The sequence below is a fragment of the Aythya ferina genome (genome assembly GCF_964211825.1).
Source record: "Aythya ferina genome assembly, chromosome: 13".
In the NCBI taxonomy this organism is placed as follows: Eukaryota; Metazoa; Chordata; class Aves; order Anseriformes; family Anatidae; genus Aythya; species Aythya ferina.
This window is the reverse complement of record NC_140311.1, coordinates 10,453,286-10,473,940: the sequence shown is the minus strand read 5'-3', so window position 1 is coordinate 10,473,940 and position 20,655 is coordinate 10,453,286. Positions and strand designations below refer to the sequence as shown.

General features: G+C 52.1%; 1 protein-coding gene across 2 annotated transcripts in view; it reads right to left on the bottom strand.

Moving 5' to 3' along the window:
• LOC311443934 (gamma-aminobutyric acid receptor subunit beta-4) overlaps positions 1-10,224 on the bottom strand; it is a 62,520-nt gene extending 52,296 nt beyond the window's left edge. For both annotated transcript variants that reach the window (XM_084534624.1, XM_084534625.1), the window contains exons 1-2: positions 10,010-10,224; positions 6,263-6,351 (exon numbers count right to left, since the gene is read on the bottom strand). In XM_084534624.1, coding sequence (XP_084390750.1) covers positions 6,263-6,351; positions 10,010-10,089 — 169 coding nt within the window. In that variant the 5' untranslated portion in view covers positions 10,090-10,224. The remainder of the gene's footprint in view (positions 1-6,262; positions 6,352-10,009) is intronic.
• Between the last annotated feature and the right edge of the window lie 10,431 nt (positions 10,225-20,655).

The following is a 20,655-nucleotide window of genomic DNA, read 5'->3' as shown; positions in this document are numbered from 1 at the left end:
TAAATATGCTCAACACACAAAAAAAGGAGTCGCAAGCTCCGTTACACTGGAGGAAGGGACTGCTGTAATATATTGAATATTACTGCACCCCCCAAAAAAAACAAAGGGGATAAAGTTTAGGTAGAATGATGCCCGCTGCTGCATGGATCTTATGGAGGCAGTTTTTAATTAAACAATCCACAGGATCCTTGTTCATTCCTCTTCCTTGTTCAATAGAGGATGGATTTACTCTGAGGATGACGCAGGATTATGTGCCGAAGGACAGCGTTGTCAGTGGGGTCCCTGCCTGATTTGCTGAAGAACCTGATAGCCGTGCAGCGAGTGAGGGGGAGGCCTCCAGGAAAGGCCAGGAGCTGTTTGTGTAGCTGGGTCCTGTTCTCCAAGACTGGATGTGTCCCAGTGGGGAAGTGTAAACACATTCACGCCTGCTCAGTCCTAGGCTTTGCACCAGACTTGCAGATCACTCCAGTTTTTTGTTGTCTCAACCTGTCCTAATCATCTTCTGTGACCACCTCAGCTAGTCCCCACAGTCATGCTCCCAGCCTGGGCTGGTTTTAAATGAGGGGAACATGAAGGAGCAGCTCTATGTATAAAAGGTATCTCTTGGGTCCTCTGGAGAGGCGTGCAGGAGGAAGATGTTGCTGGATCTCACCTCCGGATGCACCCTCACAAGGGGACCAAACACAGAGACAGGGAGCAACCTCAGTTCTGGCTTTTCTGAAGTCCTGAGACTTTACAGCCTCAAAGCCCTTATCACAGTATGTATTTCCTATAAAAAGAGCAAAGTGAAAAAAATAGAAATCCCATCATGTGGCAATGTGTTAACATCCACATATGTCCCAAGAAGGACTGGATCCTTTCATTTCCTGCCACTTCAGCTAATGAAGTAAGACACAACAGCAGGAGGTTGTCATCTTCCTTCTGGATTAGCCCTAGAGAGGATGTGACCCATGGTCTGGAGCCAGAAGTCATGTAAATGGGGGAGGCAGTGGGGGCTGCGCAGCTGCAGCCAGTTTCACTGACCAAGAGCACCCTTTGCTTAGCACCTTTCCCTAGGAAGGAGAGTGGGGCTACTGGTGGCCCTGCTGGCATAGCCACCTTTGCTTTGGCCCTGGGTGGCACAGGGGTTTGCTGACTTCTCCAGACAGCTCTGGCTTCTCCTTCCTTAATTTATTCCCTTTTTCCTTCTGATTTATATATTTACCCCTCTGCTTTCGGACCCAGAGCTGGGTACAGGGAAGGAAGGGGATATTTCCTGTCTAGCCAGGCTTTTGTGCTGGGGTGGAGGTGGTGGGGCTGAGATGCTGGTGCCAGCTGGGTTGGTGGTGGTGCTGGGCACCTGGCTGAGCATGCACCAGGGCCAGCCCTGCTGCCAGCTTCACCCCCCAACATTTTGAAGGAGGAAAAAAAACCAGCACGTATGTGCCTTGGCTTCTTCTCAGAAATGTCTGAATCATTTTGCCTAAAATTTCCCCCTTCCCCTCGGAAAAGTCAAAGCAAGCTAGCTACATGGAAAAAAAAAAAAAAAAAAAAAAAAGCAAAAACCAAACCAAAACAAAAAACCCACAAGCTCAGTGGCCAAGCTGTATACGCAGTGGAAAACAGGGACCTTTTCAGGGAGCCTTAGCGATATGCAACACTGCCAGCCTTGACTACGTAAGGCACCAAATACCCTTCCCTTCCAGTACAGCACCAGTAAGACCAGTTGTTTCCCAGGCACGCAGGGCTGGTGGGGCCAGGGCTTGGGCCCCCGCCGCCTCCTGCTGCAGTCGTGCCAGCCAACACAGCCACTCCGCTGCCAGCCCCGCTGGTTCCCCAGCCCTGAACCACCGACGGAGCTTCACTGCAACACTTTATGCATCAGCAATCATTTATTTTTACAATTCTGGGCTTCAAGGGATAGCGTTACGCAGACAGTGGCTAAGGATTTCACCGCCAAGTCTGCTGAACTTGGGGCTGGGACCACAAGAGGGTGCAGGAGTGATGGAGCAGAGAGGGGCGAGAGCAGGAGGAGCAAAGCAGGGAGGGCAAGGTATTGCAGCTGAGGAGGGGTTCGTGTCTCAGAGGAGAGTGGTGATACTGGGCCAGAGTGAAGAAAGCTGGAAAGCCAGGTCCCTGCTGCAGAGCAGATGAGGAGCAGAGCACAGGTTCATTTTGATCCCAGACCCCCCACCAAGCTCTGATTCTCCTTAGGGAGGTTTGAATAAAAACGAGCAGGGAGGCTGCTGGACCCACAGGCATGGAAACACAGGAATTACAGCGTAATCCTGAAGGTTTCCCCATCATGCCCTTTTCACCACACATTTTCAGGCACTGTGCACATCACCCAGGAGAAACACTAGGAACCCTATAATTTCTAGGTGGACGAGGGGCAAGGAGCAGAGAATATTCTCCCCTTACTTTTTTAGCTAAGATCAGTAAATGATGCTGGGAAGCCATGCAGGGTCCCCTTTCCATCAGCTCCTGGGAAAGACGGAGAGACAAGATCTGCTTGAAACTCTTGCAAAGTTTTGGGCTGGAGATGTTGCACCAAAAGAGAGCAGCTGAGTCACTGAGCTCAAGCGGGATCCTCCTGCCAGTCCTTCATTGCCTTCTCTACCCTGGGGCAAGACAGTCTTCATTTACTTTCTCCTTTTTTTTTCCTCTTTTTTTTTTTTTTTTCTTTTTTCTTTTCTTTTCCTTTTTTTTTTTTTTTTTCCCCCTCCTATGGAACTAACGCTTCTGGAAGCAAGTGCTTAAGAGCATTTACAAGAACCAGGGTGCTGAAAGCTCCCCCTCTCCCCCACCCGTAGCTCTGCAATGCTTCCCAGACCTGATCTGCAGCATCCTCTGCTCTTCCAGTCCTAAATCACGAGCATCCTGCTTGCGGCACCATGGCCTGGCTTGCAACCTACCCATTGCAAGGCAGCAATGCCTCCTGTGCTGCCCATCCCTCGGGCCAGCTGGATCCCACCCACCTGCCCTTTGGTGTCCCAGTGAGACAGGCTCCCTGTCTCCCCAGCTCATCCTGCCAAAAAACCTCGCTCCCCACCTCTGCCACATTCTTGTAGCACCAGGGCAGAGATCTCCAGCAGATGGTTGGCTGGGTCTTCCTCCTACCCTGCAGATCCCTCCTGTGAACTGGGCATCCCAGTGCCCCACCACAGTCCTGGCCAAGCCCCTTAGACCCGTGGTGCAGTGACACCCGGCCCTTTGTCCCTGCCCAGCCCCTGAAAACTGGGAGCTGTGGTCACTACATATCCAACCCTGCTGGTGTCCTACATCTCCCTGGCCTGGTGTGCTCCTCTGCGGTCTGGGGGACAGTGACTGGGAGGTAAGAGGGCAATGTCCAGGGCTCCATGGGCTAGAAGGATTTATCACCTGTGTCCCAAAGACTCAAGTACCTGCTGGTCCCACAGCATCCACTTCAACAGCTCCCTCTTCACTCCACTTCTCCTGGCTTGGGACTCCCTTGGGCTGCCTCTGCCGATCCAGGGAGACTTTCTGGAGGAGGTGTTCCCAGATTTTTGCATCATCCCTACCTGGCTCCAACTTTCCCCTTTTCTCCCATGTTTCCCCCTGTTCAGCTCAGCTCCCAGGCCCCTGAGAGCCGACCTGCTCCGTGCCATGATGGGTTTCCAGGGGGTGGGGGAAAGGGGAGGCGAGTGAGTGGCTGACGCTTCTCAGCCACTCAGCTCGGCCCAGAGCTAACGAGGCATCTCAAAATTAAAAAGTGAACTGCAATCCCCAGCAGGCCTGTCCTCCTTTTGGCATTAGTCGGAGTTCTCTTTCTCTCTCTCAAAAAAAAAATATAAAATAAAATAAAAGAGGACTGGGGAACTGTGAGTTTCCTTTGGAGCTGTTGAAGCACCGCATCCCAGGGGTTAGTGGGGGTGCTGGGATGAGGAGGGCCTGTGGATAGAGACAACAGGGCAAGAAGGTGCTGTTGGGAATCCTTTCTTCCCCAGGGAGAGGAAGGAAGCAGCATTCTCTGCTTTGAGGCCAGTGGGCTGATTTCTGCACCCATCTGAGCCTGGCACTGCAGGTGGACCGGGGTCAGATCATGGTTGTGGAGAAGGCAAAGAACCCAGGGTGGGAGAGTGAAAGAGGGGAGAGTGTTCCTCAGTGCCAGCAGGGGAGAGGAGCCGCTTTGCTCCAGCCTGCCCACTCCTGCAGGCAGCTGCCTGTCCAGCCAGAGACCTCAGTCACTGGGGGCCAGCCCCAAGGCAGCCCCTCTTGTTATCCCTCTGGATTTATCCTGGCAATGGATTTCGCCCCAAATCTCAGGGAACTGGTGAGCTCTGGGGACAGTGATGGTGCAAGGAGACCTCTACTCCTTTTCCAGGAGTGTGCAACGCAAACGATCTGCAACGTTCAGACACACCTCTCAGCACATCCTTCCCTTGTTTATAAATGCTGCAGGGGTAATTTTTGTACACAGAAGCTCATCCTCAAGGGCAGAGGGCCAGATACACTGAGAGCTAGGGTGTCCCTGCACACTGAGCACCAGCGGCACGACTGTGGGTGCTGCCAGCCGGGACTTTGCGCTCCTGAGCAGAGGGAAGGCCAAGAGAGGATGAAAGGCGATGGTGAGATGCATACAGGGAAAGAGAGCTACTGCTGTCTTTACCTTTCTCTGCTTGTCTGAGGAGAATGCAGTTTGTACTTCGGGTATTCACGGTAAAATCATATAAACTGAGATGGTTTCCCCAAACCATCCATCTTACAGCCAGAAATGCGATGCATGCCCAGCCCATGCATTGCACAGACCCGGCAGCATGGCCAGCACCTGGGCTGATGGATGGGGCTCTGTGTCCCGGGGTGGGCTGGCTGTCCTGGGGGCATGGGCAGGGTGTGCAGGCTGTGCCAGGACCCCCACAGCTCCCCACAGCACCCTCAGTGCCTCTCTGCTCTGTGCTCCCATGGAGCTGGGTCACCTGCTGTTTTACTGTATTGTAATCACCTCGGCGGCTTACGAGGTGGTTTCCCTTGCAGTTTTTATGTCACCTCTGCAGTTTTCCCCCTCATAAAATGTGACTGCACCAATTCTCGTGACTGGGGCTGGTCAGTTAAGAGGGCATTTTATGTTTTCTGGACAGACCCTTTAAATCAAGTCCAGCCATATCCCACATTCAGAGAAGAAGAGGAAGAGGGGGGAATCCAATTTTCTTTCAAGCCCCCCAAAGCCATACCCCGTGCACTGAGGTGACCACCCAGCTGCCCCACAGAGGAATGGGCATCACCCCCACCCCACAGCCCCCACCAGGCCAGGGCCAGCAGCACCTCACACTGCCCTCCTTGCACCAGGGTGACTTCAAAACCTGATGAAATCAGTGGGGATATTCCCCTGCCCCCAGCTGCACAGAGCTTTGGATCAGTCCCTTTGGGATAAAATTCCTTCCTTGCCCACCATTGACCTGGCCCTGGCATCCCCTCAAAATCCCACAAATGAAATCCCTTCCCAGCAGCTGCCTGGAGAACACCTGGCCGTGGCTCGTGTCCTCCTGCAGGCTGAAGCTCCCCCAGTTCCACACTCATCCTCCTGAGGAGGAACTCGCATTGCCCAGGAAAAAGCCAAGTCTGGGAGGTGAAGCCAGAAGTACTCCAAATCCCCCCACCATGGTAGCTCTCCCCTGCCTGCTTCTCTCCAATAATGGACCTTAGCAGTACCCGGCAGTATGATGATACCCAAGGTTTATTTCATATTTTATTTCCACCAGGGTGGCAAATAACAGGTTATTTTATCCCATATCATTATTGAGGGGGTGCAGCCTGGCAGACTGACTGACAGCCCTGCCAGTGGACACCCCAACCCTCTGCAGGAAAAACAGCCAAAAATTCTGGCATTGGGAGCAGCAGAAGTGGTAGAAGTGTAACCTGTGGTCCTTGATGAAGGTAATATCAGAGCAGAGAAAATCCAGAGCATCTCTCCCAGCCAAAAGTCCCCAGAAACATCCCACCATGGACAATCCCCCATCTGTGTACAGAAACTCTGAATTTGGAATATTTTCTTTTCTTTTTTTTTCTTTCCCCCCCCAACAATTCTGCTCTCCAGTGGCTCTCAGCAAGGTTGAACCTGGCCCAAGTGAGTTTGGCTGACCCAAGCACTACGAAGCTCAGCACCCAGCATGGGAGCTGGAGGACCTCCACTGGGGAGACCAGGGAGCCAGGGATGGGAAAGGGCAGGGTGGGAGGAGAGGGGTGATAGAGAGGAGGAGGAAAACCAGGAGGCAAGAAGGCAAGGTGAGGCAGGAGGGAGCATGCTGCTGGTCAGTCACAATACCTCCAAAGTCAGGCCTGAGGCGGACGTCATAGCCCTTCAGCAGTTTGTCCACGATCTCTTTCACCACAGAAATATTCCCAGTGGAGGGGCTGAAACAAAAAAGGACAGAGAGGTTGCTCGTCATCCCTTGTGCTCCCAGCCCCGTGGGTGGAGGTCCCAGCCAGGCAGCACCACCTCAGCACCCTTCATGTCCCACAGCATCTCCCAGGACCCCCTAGCATGTCCTGCACCCCCCAGCACCACGCACCCCATGCTGCCTCATGGTGCTGGTCTGTGTCCTGGCCATCCTGCAGGACCCCTGTGTGGGCACTGCTCGCCCTGTGCTGCTGGCCACCAGCCCACCTCGCTGGCCACTTTCTCCTCATTTCACCCAACACAACGTGGAGCAGTCATGCCCCGATGTCCCTGCTGCACACCTGCCCCCAGCACGCAGCCTGCACCAGCACATCCCCGTGCAAGCGCTGCTGTCTTGCACGCCCAGCTGTGCCTTCGTGTTCTTGAGGCACGGGAAAAAGCAACGCTCCTCTGGCCGTAGCACACAGACAGTCTTTGGCATGTGAACATTCATTTTCTGCCACTCAGCATCACCATGGCTTCTTAGCAACGCAACTCGAGAGGCAGGGAAGGGAAGGAGAGTCCATCTTTCGCTCTGTGTGCCAGTGCCTGGCTTCTGTCCCTCCCAGCCCTCTGACAGCAGGGCAGGGGGCTGCTGCCCTCCCCAGCTCTGCTCCAGCCCCTCCAGCAAGAAGGGGGCTCTCTGTAAAAGCAGCCCACGAGCCAATGCAAAGCTGAAGGTGGGAAACCAGAATGCAGAGGATGCTAAAAATATTGAAGCTATTCAATGCTGCGGGGTATATAGGTTCTCTCATCTGAAACCCAGCCCCTGTGCCAACCTCCATCCCTTGTTTTGCATAAGAATAGGGGCCCTGCCGGTGACAGGCACTGCTCTTTGCAGTCACCCACCAAAACAGCATGTCTCCTTGTCAACACTGCCTCCCACATCCATCCAAGGCAAAAGCAAGGCGCACCATAGCACTACCTCTGCCAGGCAGACCTGCACCTCTCCGGACACCAGGGTTTGTGCTGACATGTCTGTGCATCTGCACACACACAGCCAGGTCTGCACCCTCTGCTGACTCTGCAGGGAATGCACGGGCTCCTGCGTGGGCACGCAAACACGCAGACACAGGAAAGCACCAAATGTCAGGGCTGCAGCTGTGGCAGCTGTGCTCGAGCATGTGTGCATGTGCGTGACCACCTCCAGGTCTGCGTGGAGGGGGTTACAGGTGCAGAACCTGCTCTGTCGGGTTAGGTCAGGATGTCCACGCTGGGGTGTGGATGAGATTTTTGCAGGTGCATGTAAACAGGCTTTTGTGGGTGCCAGAGGCTGGGCTCCCGGGTGGCCAGGCTCCCCATACAGGTGTGGGTGGAGGCAATGGGACCACCAGGGAGTCTGGGCATGCATTGTGGTTCTGGATGCCCAGGCTGTGGATGTGCAGGGGGTTTCTCAGCTGAGCAGTGATGTGCGAATGTGAGGCAGCACACCTCTCAGGCCCAGCTTTGTGCGTGGACAAACCACTCAGCACTTGTGCTGGGGTTGTGTCTGAGATGCCCTCCCGACTGGGCACCTTACAAAGAGATAGCTCTTGATTGCATCACTTTGTTCACTGAAAAAAGGCTAGAGAGGTGCGCACAGGTGGACATTTTCACAGCACAGTGCCTGTACTTGCAAGGTCTGGCTGCACCTGTGGATTTCTATGCAGGTAGGTGAGTTTTTGCACTGTGTTTTTGTGTATGCACTCACTGTGGATTGATAGTGTGCACCAGCATTTATTTATCTCTAGATAGTCACTCCTGGGTACACATTTCCATATTCATAGATTTCCATATTCAGTGTTTCTCAGGGGGGTTTAGACAATTCCCTTCAGCCCCTCACAGGCCACAAGCTCAGAAGCTGTGTTGCCTCTTTCATAGAGGCAAAGAAACCGAGGCAGGGACAGCAAGCAACATGCCAGGGGCCCTGCAGAAAGGGGCAGAGTGGGAAGAGGGAGGCAGGGCTCCTTCCTCCTCCTCAGCTACCAGCTGGCCCTGTGAGGGTATAAGCTGGCACCATGTTTATGGGCAAGGTTTCATGTCTCTCAGTGCTCTTTTTGATCCAAAAAGCCACTTCCCTCCCACTGCACAGGCAAGTTGTGCATTTGCCCAGCTGTGGGCGAGCAGCTGCATGCAAGTGCTATTCCTGGCAAATGTGGGTCTGCATCCGCCGAGGGAGCACGTACATCCAGCCTGTGAACTGAATTTTTGAATACCGTGTCCCTGGCTGAGTGGGTGTGCATGTGCTTTACATACACATGTACACTTGCAGCCAAACAGCCACATACATGCACACCGTGCTGCTGGCGGGGGTGTGTGGGAGTAGCTGGAGGCATGTGCACATGGCAGAGTGGTTTGTCCCCAGGATGTGCAGGGATGTACATGGGGACTACAGGGGACTCTCAGTCCAGGATACAAGCAGATACAAAAGCACATGCAAGGACGTGTCTGAGCACAGGCTACTGATGTGGGCATTGCTCTTTACATGATTGCTTGGACACCGCCTCTAAGCATGCCTGTGTGTGCGTCCGTACCCAGCAGAACCATGCCCAAATGGTGTGGAGAAGGTGGCCATGACTGCGCATGTGCGTGTTTATAACTATGGGAACATAAATTGTTGTATATACAGATCTGCAAGCCTGGGCAGCGACCTGCATATGTGCCTCGGGAGCGCGCTGCTCAGCGTGCATGGCTGGGCAAGGCAATGCCCCAGCTCCCACCCCAGCAGACTTGGTGCACACAGGTACAAAGGCACCTGCCCACACGCGTGAGAAGGGAGGGTGAGGAGTAGGCAGCGCTGCTCTGGCGTGTGAAGGCGGCAGGTAATTGCCTGTGCCGGAGCAAACAGGTGTGCTCCGTACACCTTGTCCAGGCTGGATGGGTGCCTACGCCTCCGGCTGCTGGGATTGCTCGGAGAGCTCAAGGCATGCAGCAGGAATAGCTGCAGCTTGAGTATGCAGGGAATTAGAGCATTTACATGGCTACACACAGAGCAGGTAACCCGTGTTGTGCTGTCGGCGTGTCGTGATACACATGCGTGTGCACCCCAACAGGCACCGATCAGTGCGCACATGCAGGGATGTATCTGAGTGGCTTGCCCCCCCCCCCCCAGATGATTATGTGGCATGCCATAAATCTGCGTGTAGTCACAGACGTAGGCATCGCCTCCTGTGCACCGCAGAGCCGGGGCTCTGGTAAAGGCACAGCACGCTTGGATGTGAGTGTGGCTGCGTGTGGACCGTGTGTGCACACACACAGGCATGGCCAAGGCAGCCCTGTGCCCGGCTGCGTATGCACACAGCTCAGTGCCATGCACTCTCTCAGCTTCCATGGACACCATGTTCCCCAGCAAAACAGCTCCTTTTGCCATTTCCCCCCAGGTCAAGCACGGAGGGGGGGGGACGTGCTGCAAGTGGGCTGTGAGGTGGGCTCCGTCTGCAGCGAGCCTGCTCCACATCTCATGTATGAGCATCCCTCCTCCCCCTAAAATGTCACGGATTGGAAAATAACAGCAGCAGGCAGCAGGGAAAGCGATCTGGGGAAAGGACCCCCTCCCCTTTCCCACACACAGATCGATGGAGAACCCCCCCAAACAAAACAAACAAATCCTGTGTCAGCCCCCCTGCCCCTGCAGGCTGGGATCGCAATCCTTACCTTTGCGCACAGCAGGCGAGACAAAGAGCTGCTAAAGCAGAGACAATTCCACTCAATCTGTCTGCCTGAAATGTCCACATTTCCACAAAGACGAAGGATGAAAAAAAAATCTTTGGAGGGGAGGGGAAAGAAGGATGGATCTCCTGAAATCCCCCTCCAAGAAAAGGGGGGGAGGGAAAGAAAGAAACCAACCCCCCCCAGTTAGTGATTTCCTAGAGAAAGAGAATAATGAGAAAAAATAAAAAATGTGGGGGAAAAATATCCCCCCCCCTCCTTCAGTGCCAGTCAAAGAATTCGTTTCTTCTTCCTTTCAGCATCCTTTCAACAAGAGACATCCTCTGGCAATGGAGAAAATCCCAAGAGAAAGAAAAATAAAATGCCCCAAAATGGGCTTAGCAAAATGTGAAATTGAATCTCACAGGTACGCAGAAGAAGAAGAAAAAAAAAAAAAAAAAAGGAAAAAAAAAAAAAAAGAACTCAACGTCCCCTGAGCACTCCACTTGGATTATTTTTCCTCCTGCTCTTTTGCCATCCGGTTCTGCAGATGTTGCATGGCTCCTGCTACCCACCTTCAGAGAAGAGGAGGAGGAGAAAGAGAGTGGTGTGTGTGTGTGTGTGCGCGTGTGAGGGGGGAGCTGTGAGTTATCTAGCAACACAATTTTATTCTGGATTTTACCTACCTGCTCCCCCCTCCCTCTATTTTCCAGGGGGGAAGGGGAGGCAAGGCAACCCCACCGTGCTGTTGTTTTATTTTACGGGAAGCTGGGGCTCATCGCTTAGATGGCCTGGGGCTTTTCTGAAAGGGTTAAAAAAGGGGGGAAAAGGGAAAATCAAACGCAACCCGTTAAATGAAGAAATGCATATATGCATGTGTAGAAAATAAATAAATCCCTGTCTGCGGGAAGGGCTGCTCTCCGAGGGAGGACTGGATCTCTCCCTAGTGCTGTTGCCGCAGCTCCTGTGGAGTTTTGCTGCTCATTGCAAAGTCACAAGAGGAGGGGAGGAGAGAGGGAGTTTGGGGATGGGGAGGGGGACTCTCCGGGCAAATTGGGATCCTGACGTCATGGCTGACAGCATTAACCCCTGCTGGCTTGCAGAGGGGAATTTGTGCTCTTTCCTGGGGAGGTGGGAGCAAGGGAGAGGTTGGGAGAGAAAGGTGGGAGAGTTTTGGCAGGCAGTGGGATGCTCCTGGACAAGAGTGGCTGAGCTGCAGGAGCTGCTGGGTGCTGGGGTTGTCTAAAATGGTGTGATCAGCAAAGGCTGGGCTTCTTCCTTCAGCCACAGACATAAAGGAGAAGGTGATTTACTGAAAGTCCCTCCATGCTCCAGGGCAGAGGGGCCTGGTGGACTCCTGGGGAGCTGGGAAAGATCTAATGAAGCTTCTGGAGTTTCTCCAGGCCAGGGAAGCCCATCTCAGCAGGGATACTCAGCTTTCCCCAGGGACCGCTACATGACAGGTACAACAATGTTTGGGAAAAGGGAGCCTAAACTTCCAGGAATGCTGCTGAGGATCAGCTCCCGGTGCTATAGTTTTGCCTCCTGAAATGGTAACCGTATGGAAACCTTCACAGTCAATCTCCTTGTATCAGCTTCTGATTTTTATCTTTAAAAAGTAACATAATTAAGGAGTTCGACATCTCTAGATCAGGCATGTGGTGACGGATTTCCATGGAGGAATTCTTCCTGGGAAGAGACCCAGCAGCACTGTGGGTGCAGAGCAGAAGCTGCAGCCCCAGGAGGAACCACGCCAGCTCTCCTGTCCACAGGTCTGGGCAGCTGGGAGCAGACCCTCAGAGAGGGAGTTCCCCTCCTCCTGTACCCTGCCGACAGTGGCTGACACCTGTGTGTGGAAGCTCTCCAAGTCCTCTGGGTCAAGAGGGCAGAGCAGATGTGTGGCTGCAGCTGGGCAGGATGAGGCCCAAAAGCCCCTGATGGTGGAAAATGAGTCCTGCTCATCTCCCATCATACCTGTGGCTGGAGGGGTTCACCTTATCTAAGGGGCTCTTCCAAAGCAATAGGAAAATTGCTGCAGAATTTTCCTGCAGATATTTTCCTGCAGAAAAGGAACCAGCCCAGCAGATCTGAGCTGTGCTTGTCCAGGCTCATCCCCAACCCCCAAATCAGACAATTCCACCATTTCCACATGGCAGGTTGTCTCCTTTTTGGTTGCTCATGGCTTATCCAGAGTGCCCAGCCCCGTGCTGCAGGACACAGCCAGCCCTGGCACTGATCTGTGGGGACCCTGTCGTGTTCCCCCACATGCACATGTGCCCCTGGGAGCCCTGAGCCCAACACGAGCAGCCCCAGCTCCTCTCGCTGCCGGCCCTGCAGTGTGGTATTAACCTCACCGACTGCTGCTGTGGTGCGCAGGTCTCCTGGCAGCAGCATGTTTCTGAAACACTTATTCTGAATTAAGCTGCTGGGTACCAGAGAGAAGCTCCTGGGGGAGCCAAGCAGCATTTGCCTCTCTCTGGGCACCAGAGGCCCCATTTAGCCCCCCTGGGCCGCTCCCCTCCTTCCTTCTGTGGCCCGTTAGCACTGCTCCATCCCACCAACTGTGATTGCATGTTACTGGTAAAAAGGTAAGTGGAAAGCAAATGTCAGAGGTATACATGAAGGGGAAAATTATGCTCACAAATGGTGACATTTGTGCTTGCAAGTTCACCCAGTCGGGAGCAGAAACCGTGTCACATGAATTATCTGACCACTCAGCCACAACGTGAAACTTTGGGAAGCCAATTGCTTAGCAGCAAATGCATTCAAAGAAACCACTGTGTGCTCTTGAATAATCTACCTGAAGCCATGTTCACGAATAAACGACTGCTCTGGAATTAGTCACCCATCTCTGCTGAGTCTCATTAGGGCTGATGCGCATTTGATACGTGAAGATGCTCACTGAGGTGTTTGTTTCTCTCCCTCCAGAAGATTGGCAGCCTCAAGCCTCCCCCCAAAACCCCAAGGGCTGTGTCTCCCTCCCCTTCTTCTCTCCAGAGGAAGCCCAGCAGTGTTTCTTTTTTCCTGAAGTTCATATTCTGAATCCAAATAGAGCCATGAGAGGCTGCTGGAGATGACATGCTGTGGCTGTAATCATCCCAAAGAGGCCATGGAGGACTTTGTTCATGGCCTTCTGCTGTCCTCCACTATCAAATCACTCACGTGAACTCCCCCCCTACTTGTTGCTCTGCTGCAAGCTCCACACCGGGACCTCCTTCTCATCCTGTGGCCACCCCTGGCTCCAAGTCACAGGGTCACAGGCAGTGTGACAATGTTGTGCCAAAAGCCTCTATAGATCATGGCAGGTCATGGCTTCTGGTCTACAGCCACCACAGTGCAGTTTGTCCCCCACCTTTTATTTTTTTTTAAATTATTATTATTTTTAATTTTCTCGTTGGTGTTTAATTGTCCAACACTTGCTGCATGTCTGTCCATGTGCCCCCTCCATCTTTGGGTTTGTGCCATGGGAGAGAAATCAGCGCTGCCCTGAGGGGCTGCACAAGTAGTGCAGCAAGGCGGTGCAGTTCCTTTTGTGGTTCCTCGACTTGGATTCCCAGCAGGAAAGGTTTTTCCTCAAGCTATCCCACTGGACAAAGGCTCCACCAGTAATTATAGTGCCACGTAATCACCCTCAGGCTTTGGCCCTGGAAGAGAAGACCACAAGGCATTACCCCCATGTACTGATGTGGTAGGCAGCAACCAGCAACTGCTCGGACAGCTGGGACCATCATTTTTGGCAACTCTGTGCCCTTTAAGTCACAAATCACTCCCAAACATATCAGCCCCGTGAGCCGCTGTGCCTGGACACACCACATGCTAGAAGCTGTATATTTCCAAAGAAATATCCCAAAGGCATAGTCTATAGCCGGGGTTCTCCATCTTTGCTGAGTTAAAGATCTTTCATCACTTTGCAAGATAGTGCAGAATTCTCTGGAGTGAGCGGAAATGTTTGCTATTTTTAGGAGCTGTGAATGGGTGAACTGGTGAGCAGAGCTTTGCACGCAGCCGCGCATCTTGCCTGTGCTCAAATCTCTTTAGCCAGAGGATGGAAAGTGTGGCAGGAAGGATTCTCAGCAGAGATGGGTTCACGCACCACCTCCCATTTCAGCCATCTTTTATTACAAGTCTGCAGGCCCTGTCTGGTTTGAGCTTTCTTTCATCTGAAAAACGGTACGGCCAAGTGAAGGCCCTTCAGTTATGGGTGTGGAAGTGCTGTGACAGCTGTGGTTATTGAGAAGCTTTAGCTCATGGGTCTACAGTGAAAGAACAGCTCTCTGCATGGTGGTGTCCCCATGCCACAACCTCACAAGCCATGCGGACAGCTTGTAGAGTGGCAGTGCCACCATTCCGGGCCTGTGGCACAGGGACAACCTGCTCCAGCCGTACCTGCAGCTGCCCTGTAAGCAGGTGACGAGGGAGACGAGGGAGCTGGGTCCACAGGGAAACCTAGCTGGGGTACCCGGGGAGGCATGAGTTTGTTCCTACATTTGTGCCAGGGGATGTAGAGCTCAGACCCTCAGTCCTCTCACGAGTGCATGCATGGCTCTATGTCCTCTGGCTGCTGGCTTCTGCGTGGGCATCAGGGCCAGCTCCTCGGCCACGTGAGCCTGCCTGCTCCTGCTTACTGCAGCGACGTGTCCTCAGCTTATCCCACCTGCACATCCCACCTCGGGGCTGTGAACCCCTGGAATGTGGGAAAGGTTTCCTCGGGTTGGAGCGTAGCACATCAAAGGCCCCGAGTTTAATTTCCATGACTGCGATTCAGAACAGCAGCGGTGCCCTTTGGGACTGGCATTTCCGATCATGTTACCACTGGCAGTGCGAAGGGCCCAAGGCAAGGACAAGGAGCTCCAGCCCCTGCAGACCATTAAGAAGTGACAAAAAATGCCTCCCCGCTCCTTACTGCTAATGGTGGGGATCTGCTCTGACACAGAGCGTGTCTGTTGGGCATTCCCCAGTTTCAGAGGCTGTGGCACTCCTCAGTGCTGGGGATGTTCCCTCCCCTCTGCATCAGCAGATCAGCCTCCTTCGCAGCCAGATCTCCTGGGTGCAGTCCCAGACCCAGAAAAAAAAAAAAAAAAAAAAAAAGTGCTGGAAGTTGTAGTGAAGTGGGCTGCAAGGATCTAAGTAAAAAAAATGTTCCTGAACACCACATGGAGGGGTGGATGGCTTCAGCCCCTCTGTTTCCCTCTACCCATGCAGCTCTTGTGCTTTGAGGCCCTCTCAGCACCACTACCCAGGAGGCAGGAGGAGCCAAAAATCGGCATCTGGGATTCGCTGGCCACAGGGACAGGGAGTTTCCTGAGCAAACCTTGCAGGTTCTACCTGAAGATGTCTCCTCCCAAAGCTTTACTGCATTCGCTTCCTACATTGTGAGCTGCAGCAAACGCAGTAAAAGAAATTGTGCCTGCAGGCTGCAGGGGACCCAATTGCCCCATTAGCCTGATGGTGGTCAAGTCCCCATCTACACAGGCATGGAGGAGTGAGCAAGTTTTCATCTGTATTTATCCCAAAGATCCTGATGGTCTCCTCCATGGGCAGTGACCCAGTGGTTGGAGACAGAGGGGCTCCTTCCCATGCCTTTCCTACTCGGGAGGACCCAAGCAGTGTTTGCTCTGGACATGACAAAGAAAGATGACCTGTGATGCCATGTGGTGGAGGGCAGTAACAAGTGGCAATGTCACGGGAGGACCACACAGACATGTTACTGAAGGGAGCATCCCAAAGGCTGAGAGATCCAGGGTGAGAAGCAAACGCACGAAGTCCGTCCACTGGAAGGTAAAGGACACTGGTACGGCACACATTGAGGTGCCCGTCAGGGCTTTCTACTCTGATCAGAGACGAAAGAGAGAACACAAAACTGCTTTCAAGTTTTCCAAGGCTGAATGCAGAAGGAACAACCCTACTCCTTTGCTTATCATAAATTCCCAGTTTTATTTTTCAAGTGGGAAATCGAGGCAGATACATGTTTCCTCTACAACTGCTCCTGTCTGGGACAGGGAATTTGTAAAACGTTCCCACCGGGCACATGATGTGTTCTCCTCGTTAACTTGGTGTTTTCTGTGAGCTAATATTCATGTGTGCTTTCCCATGGTGTTCAGCCACTGCGGAGGTTGCAAGGGGCTTTGGCTGACAGCTCTAAAACAGGTGGCCAAGAGCTGAGTGACTTTTACGACCTGAGAAGGATGATAATTGTGCCAAAATTTGCTCTCAGGAGTGTTATATTGCTGTCATGAAATGCAATTTGTACATTATAGGATAGAAGACAGTGTGACATGTGTCTTGCTCCTGAAATAGGTCTGACAGTCCATCAGCCTGCTGACAGCTAGTAAGCTCTGGTCAAGCCTCAACTTATGAAGTCGTTTGAGCATGCACTCTGTAGACATGAAAACAAAACTCCCGTGTAAGTGTGCAAAGCCCCAAATTCATGTGCTCATGCTAGGGAAGAGAAAACAACTGAGATGAGTTCTGTGTTCCTCCTTAGGCTGGTGAGAAACTGCCTTGACCCAAACTGAATTACTCTGTATTTGCACCAGTGTAATGGCAAACACAGCACTGGTCCCCCAGTTTGGCAGAAGCCTTCCTGCCAATCCCTTCTGCATGCAGAGTTGGAAGAAGATGTCAAGCATGGGCACACCACGCAGGGAAGGGGAAAGGAAATGGTCCCAGCTGGTGCCAGGAGTTACAGGTGCCTCCCCGCTGCCCCAGGCAGAGCAGTGCTCAGGCACAGCCAGCAGCCAACGTGTCCGTGAGGTTCCTCTCTGGAGGAGCAGGAGGAAAATCCCCCGTATAGACATTTTGTTTTGGAGGTTGGGAGTGAGATCTGCGTGATGCTGTGTTGCCTAGTAACAGGCTGGGAGGGATGGAGCACAGGGCAAGCCTTCTGCAGGGCTGTGCTGAGAGGAGCACCTCCGGCTCCATGCACGTGGCACGGGGAAGGAGAGCACACCCCGGCAGAGAGGGATGTGTCTTGGAGCAAAGGCAGACACAGAAACGTGACAGGGAGCATGAGGGAGAGAAATTCCAGTGAAGACGGAGGAAAAGAGAGAAGCCAGAGAAGGGGACGTGGAATAAGGGTCCAGGAAAGGCACCTGGGCACTGTCTGAGCTGCAAGGGCTCATGGCTGTCACCTTCCAGGGAGAGCTCTGGACTCTCTTTGCCCCAGGGAACTGCAGGAAAATGCAGGTTTCCTCTGAATTGTATTTCTCCTCCTCCTAGGAATTCATATACTCCTGATGCCCTCACAATCCCTGGAGACCTCACCCAAGTTTCAAGGTTGATTGCGCTGATTTGGGCTGAGGGACTTTTTTCCTGAACAACAAGCGTCCACACAAGGCTTCACTGGGAATAACAGCACCTCTCTGGCCTGTCCCAAAAGGAACCCAGCCCCAGTCAGGCTGCCCTAAAGGACGATGCTCAGGCTGACAGGTCTGGCTCAGTCAGCACAGAAGGTGTGAGTCTATTCTCCATTTTCTTTACTTTAATTGTTTGGAAATTAAAATTGGAAGGAAAAAAAAAAAAAAAAAAAAAAAAGATAAAATAACGTAAAGCATGGGCAAACAGACAAGAGCAACTGCTCTCCATCCACAAGAAATGCTCCTGGACTGGGTAACCCCACTCAGAGCCACAGGTCTCGCTGCACCTCATGCCTGAAATTCTCCCTCTTGGAGCATGGCACCACAAGTGCAGACTTCTGCCACAGGCATCCCAAGTTGGGGATGTTGTTTTGTCCTGTGTACAAGGTTTCCCCACCTCTTTCTGCTTGCATTTCAGCACACTTTCAGCACTAAACCCTGCACAAGACTGTCCCTGCACAAAATACGTTGCATAACTGATGTCAGCTGTCCCTTTGGCCATTCTCTTGCTTCCCTTTTTGCTTTTTTAGCATAAGCACGCCATCTCACAGTGTTCTCAGGAGGAGGCATCCATCCATGTTGCCTCTGGGACACATAAAACAAGGTATCTTGTTCGCACTCACACAGCGATGCAGTAGCAGGGTTGCAATAGACTGTGGTTTCCCTGTGCTCTGCTCCACAGTCTTAATAATTCAGATAAACCTTTTAGCTCGGTTCTTTCCATCTTGATGCTTTTCCATCCAGCCTGACTGAAAACAGCATTACAACAGGACTGCTGGCAGGAAATTCCAAGTTCAGGACTTGATTTATCCCAACTTGGAAAGAAAAGCAACAACTTTTCCTAACTGCAGCTACTTCTAAGATGTTTGGGATAAAGTTTTGTTTTATCTGTACCTTTCTTGTAATTTCTAATATCATGCAATACTAAATTTAAACTGATACAGACTAAAACACTTATCAGAACAGAATGTATTATAATCTTTTATCATGAGCATCTAGGAAAAAAATCAATCTTTCTCTGTGGATCATTTCCATCTAGTATCACAAGTGTTTCCTGAGAAAATGAATCCATTGTTTTCTCCTTACAAATTAGGGTTGAGCACAGAGCCCAAGAGCCAAATGGGAACTTTCCTCTGGGCTGAAGCTGGCACTCACAGGACAAAGCAGTTGGGAGACCAGGATGTGTGGTGGCCACACTGAGCCTGCCTGTGCCAGCTGTGTCACTAAACATGCCTGTCCTTGACATATTGTGAGCTTTGTTAGGGAAATATGTATATATATATATATTTTTAAAGTGCAATAGCCAGAAAACTTGTCTGAAGAAGAAGGTTACAGCATATTCCCCATGCAGGGCAGAGAGGAGCTGTGAATCTTCTCCCAGCCTTCCTCGTGCCAGGTCACTGTCCTCTCACTCCACTGCCCTTTTCTCAGGCAGAAAAGTCTTTTCACAGGAAGAGCTATCTATAATTGAAGCAATAGCAGAAACATCTGATTTTCCACCAGCCAACACCTCCTGCTGCAGCTAGCACCAGCCTAAAGTGAGTGCATAACACTTTAGTAGCATGTTACATTTGTTTTATGCTGGTGCCAGCTGCTGCAGAAAGTAGTAGAAAGTGAGTTGAAGCTAGCACAAGAGCTCTTGGAAAGCTATTGACTGAAATTGAGGGTGTGTCTCATACATATTGTGAACCAAGACATGGGTAGAGGTGTACAAGTTTTCGCAATGTATGCCCATAATTTGTACACCAAGGTGCTACAAATTGTTTCTATTCAGATTCCAAATTGAAGCTTTCTTTGCTCACCAAATCCATTGAGGGGAAATGTTTAAATCTAAAGGAAGTCCACAGGGAAAATGAACTTTTCCAAGGAAACTGCAGGGAAGCAGGAGAACAAAGCGATTGGAAAGGGAGCCGTAATGTGTTCCTGCAATGCAGTTTAAGTACAAAACTCCTCTGGGATAGAAAAGCACTTTATTTTATGAATGGGAATAGCAGTGGCCACAGCACTCAGCACCCCTGTGGGATGTGCAGGTAGGGGCTCGCAGGCAGGAGCAGCCCAGGTGAGCAGGACCCCAGGCTGTGCTGGGCTGGGTGGGCAGTGGGTACCCACACCAGGGGCTGGCTGGTCTGGATCCCACAGGCAAAGTGTGATCGTGAGCTCTCAGTTCCTGGAAACTTCACCTTCTTCTTTTGTTTCTTTTGAGTTTCTGCCCTCATTTGTAAAGTAAAAGGCTGTAGTAAGTGGCCTGATGCTAGGCTCAGAAATCCTAGCAGGCACAAAGAGAATGGACATGGTGTGGTCGCACGTCTGTCTGGTTGTGATTTTCTAAAGCCAGCAGCTGGCCATGTTGGTTTTGCAGATATTAGCAATGCATTCTGTTTTGTTTCTTTTATTGAATAAAAGCAAATCCCACTGCTTCCTCCCCTGGGACCACCAGTGGAAGCGTATTGCAAAGCCTAAGTAACCCACAGCTCAAGCTGGGTACAGACCTTCATCTCTTCCCTTCATTATCAGCACACGATCCCTCCAGCAATATGTGCCCCGTTCTGCAGAGAAACCTGAACCAAAAAGCCAGTGATTCCCAGAGATTCAACCACTGGCTGCAAGGGGGTTCTGGAGATCACCTAGTCCAATCCAACCTCCCCTCCCCTTGCAAGCCGTCCATGCCTTGTGACCAGCAGGCACAACAAGGGGCACTCCTGATCCAAGGGGATTCCTCTTTTCCCAGTCTCAGGCGAGTGCTGGTTAGCAGCGTGCTTGCTTTCTCTTCCATTATGAGCCCTGTGTCCCTTCCCCAGATGGCCACGAGGATATTTTTGCCTCCAGAAAGGACAGTCTGGTGTGTGCTTGGGACCAGGCAGCAGATCTACTGCTTCCCTCTCCCCAGATCCCACCGGCACCCTGGGCAGGCTGTTGTCTCCTGGCGGCAGCACTCAGATCTACAGCTGTAGTTCTCCCGCTGGCGTCTTCGCCCCGGTGGAAAGAAATGAAAACCATCAAACTTTCTCTTCTTTATTTCCTGGCCAGCGCTGTAGGACATCTCCCAGGGAAGCTGGAGCTTTAAACACACTCTAAAAGAAACCATGCTGGCAGCAGGCCGGGCAGTCGGGCTCTGCTGCCCTGAGCTGTGGGCTCCCTCCAGCCTTGCTATCCCCTACAGCAGCCACAAGGGCAGGGAGGTGGTGAGGCATTGCAGGGAGCGAGGAACCGTTTGCTTTGCTATATCTAATTCGCAGTGGGAGCACCGGGGTCAGGAGAAGGCTGTTTATCATGCCAAGACATCCTGATTAAGTCAAG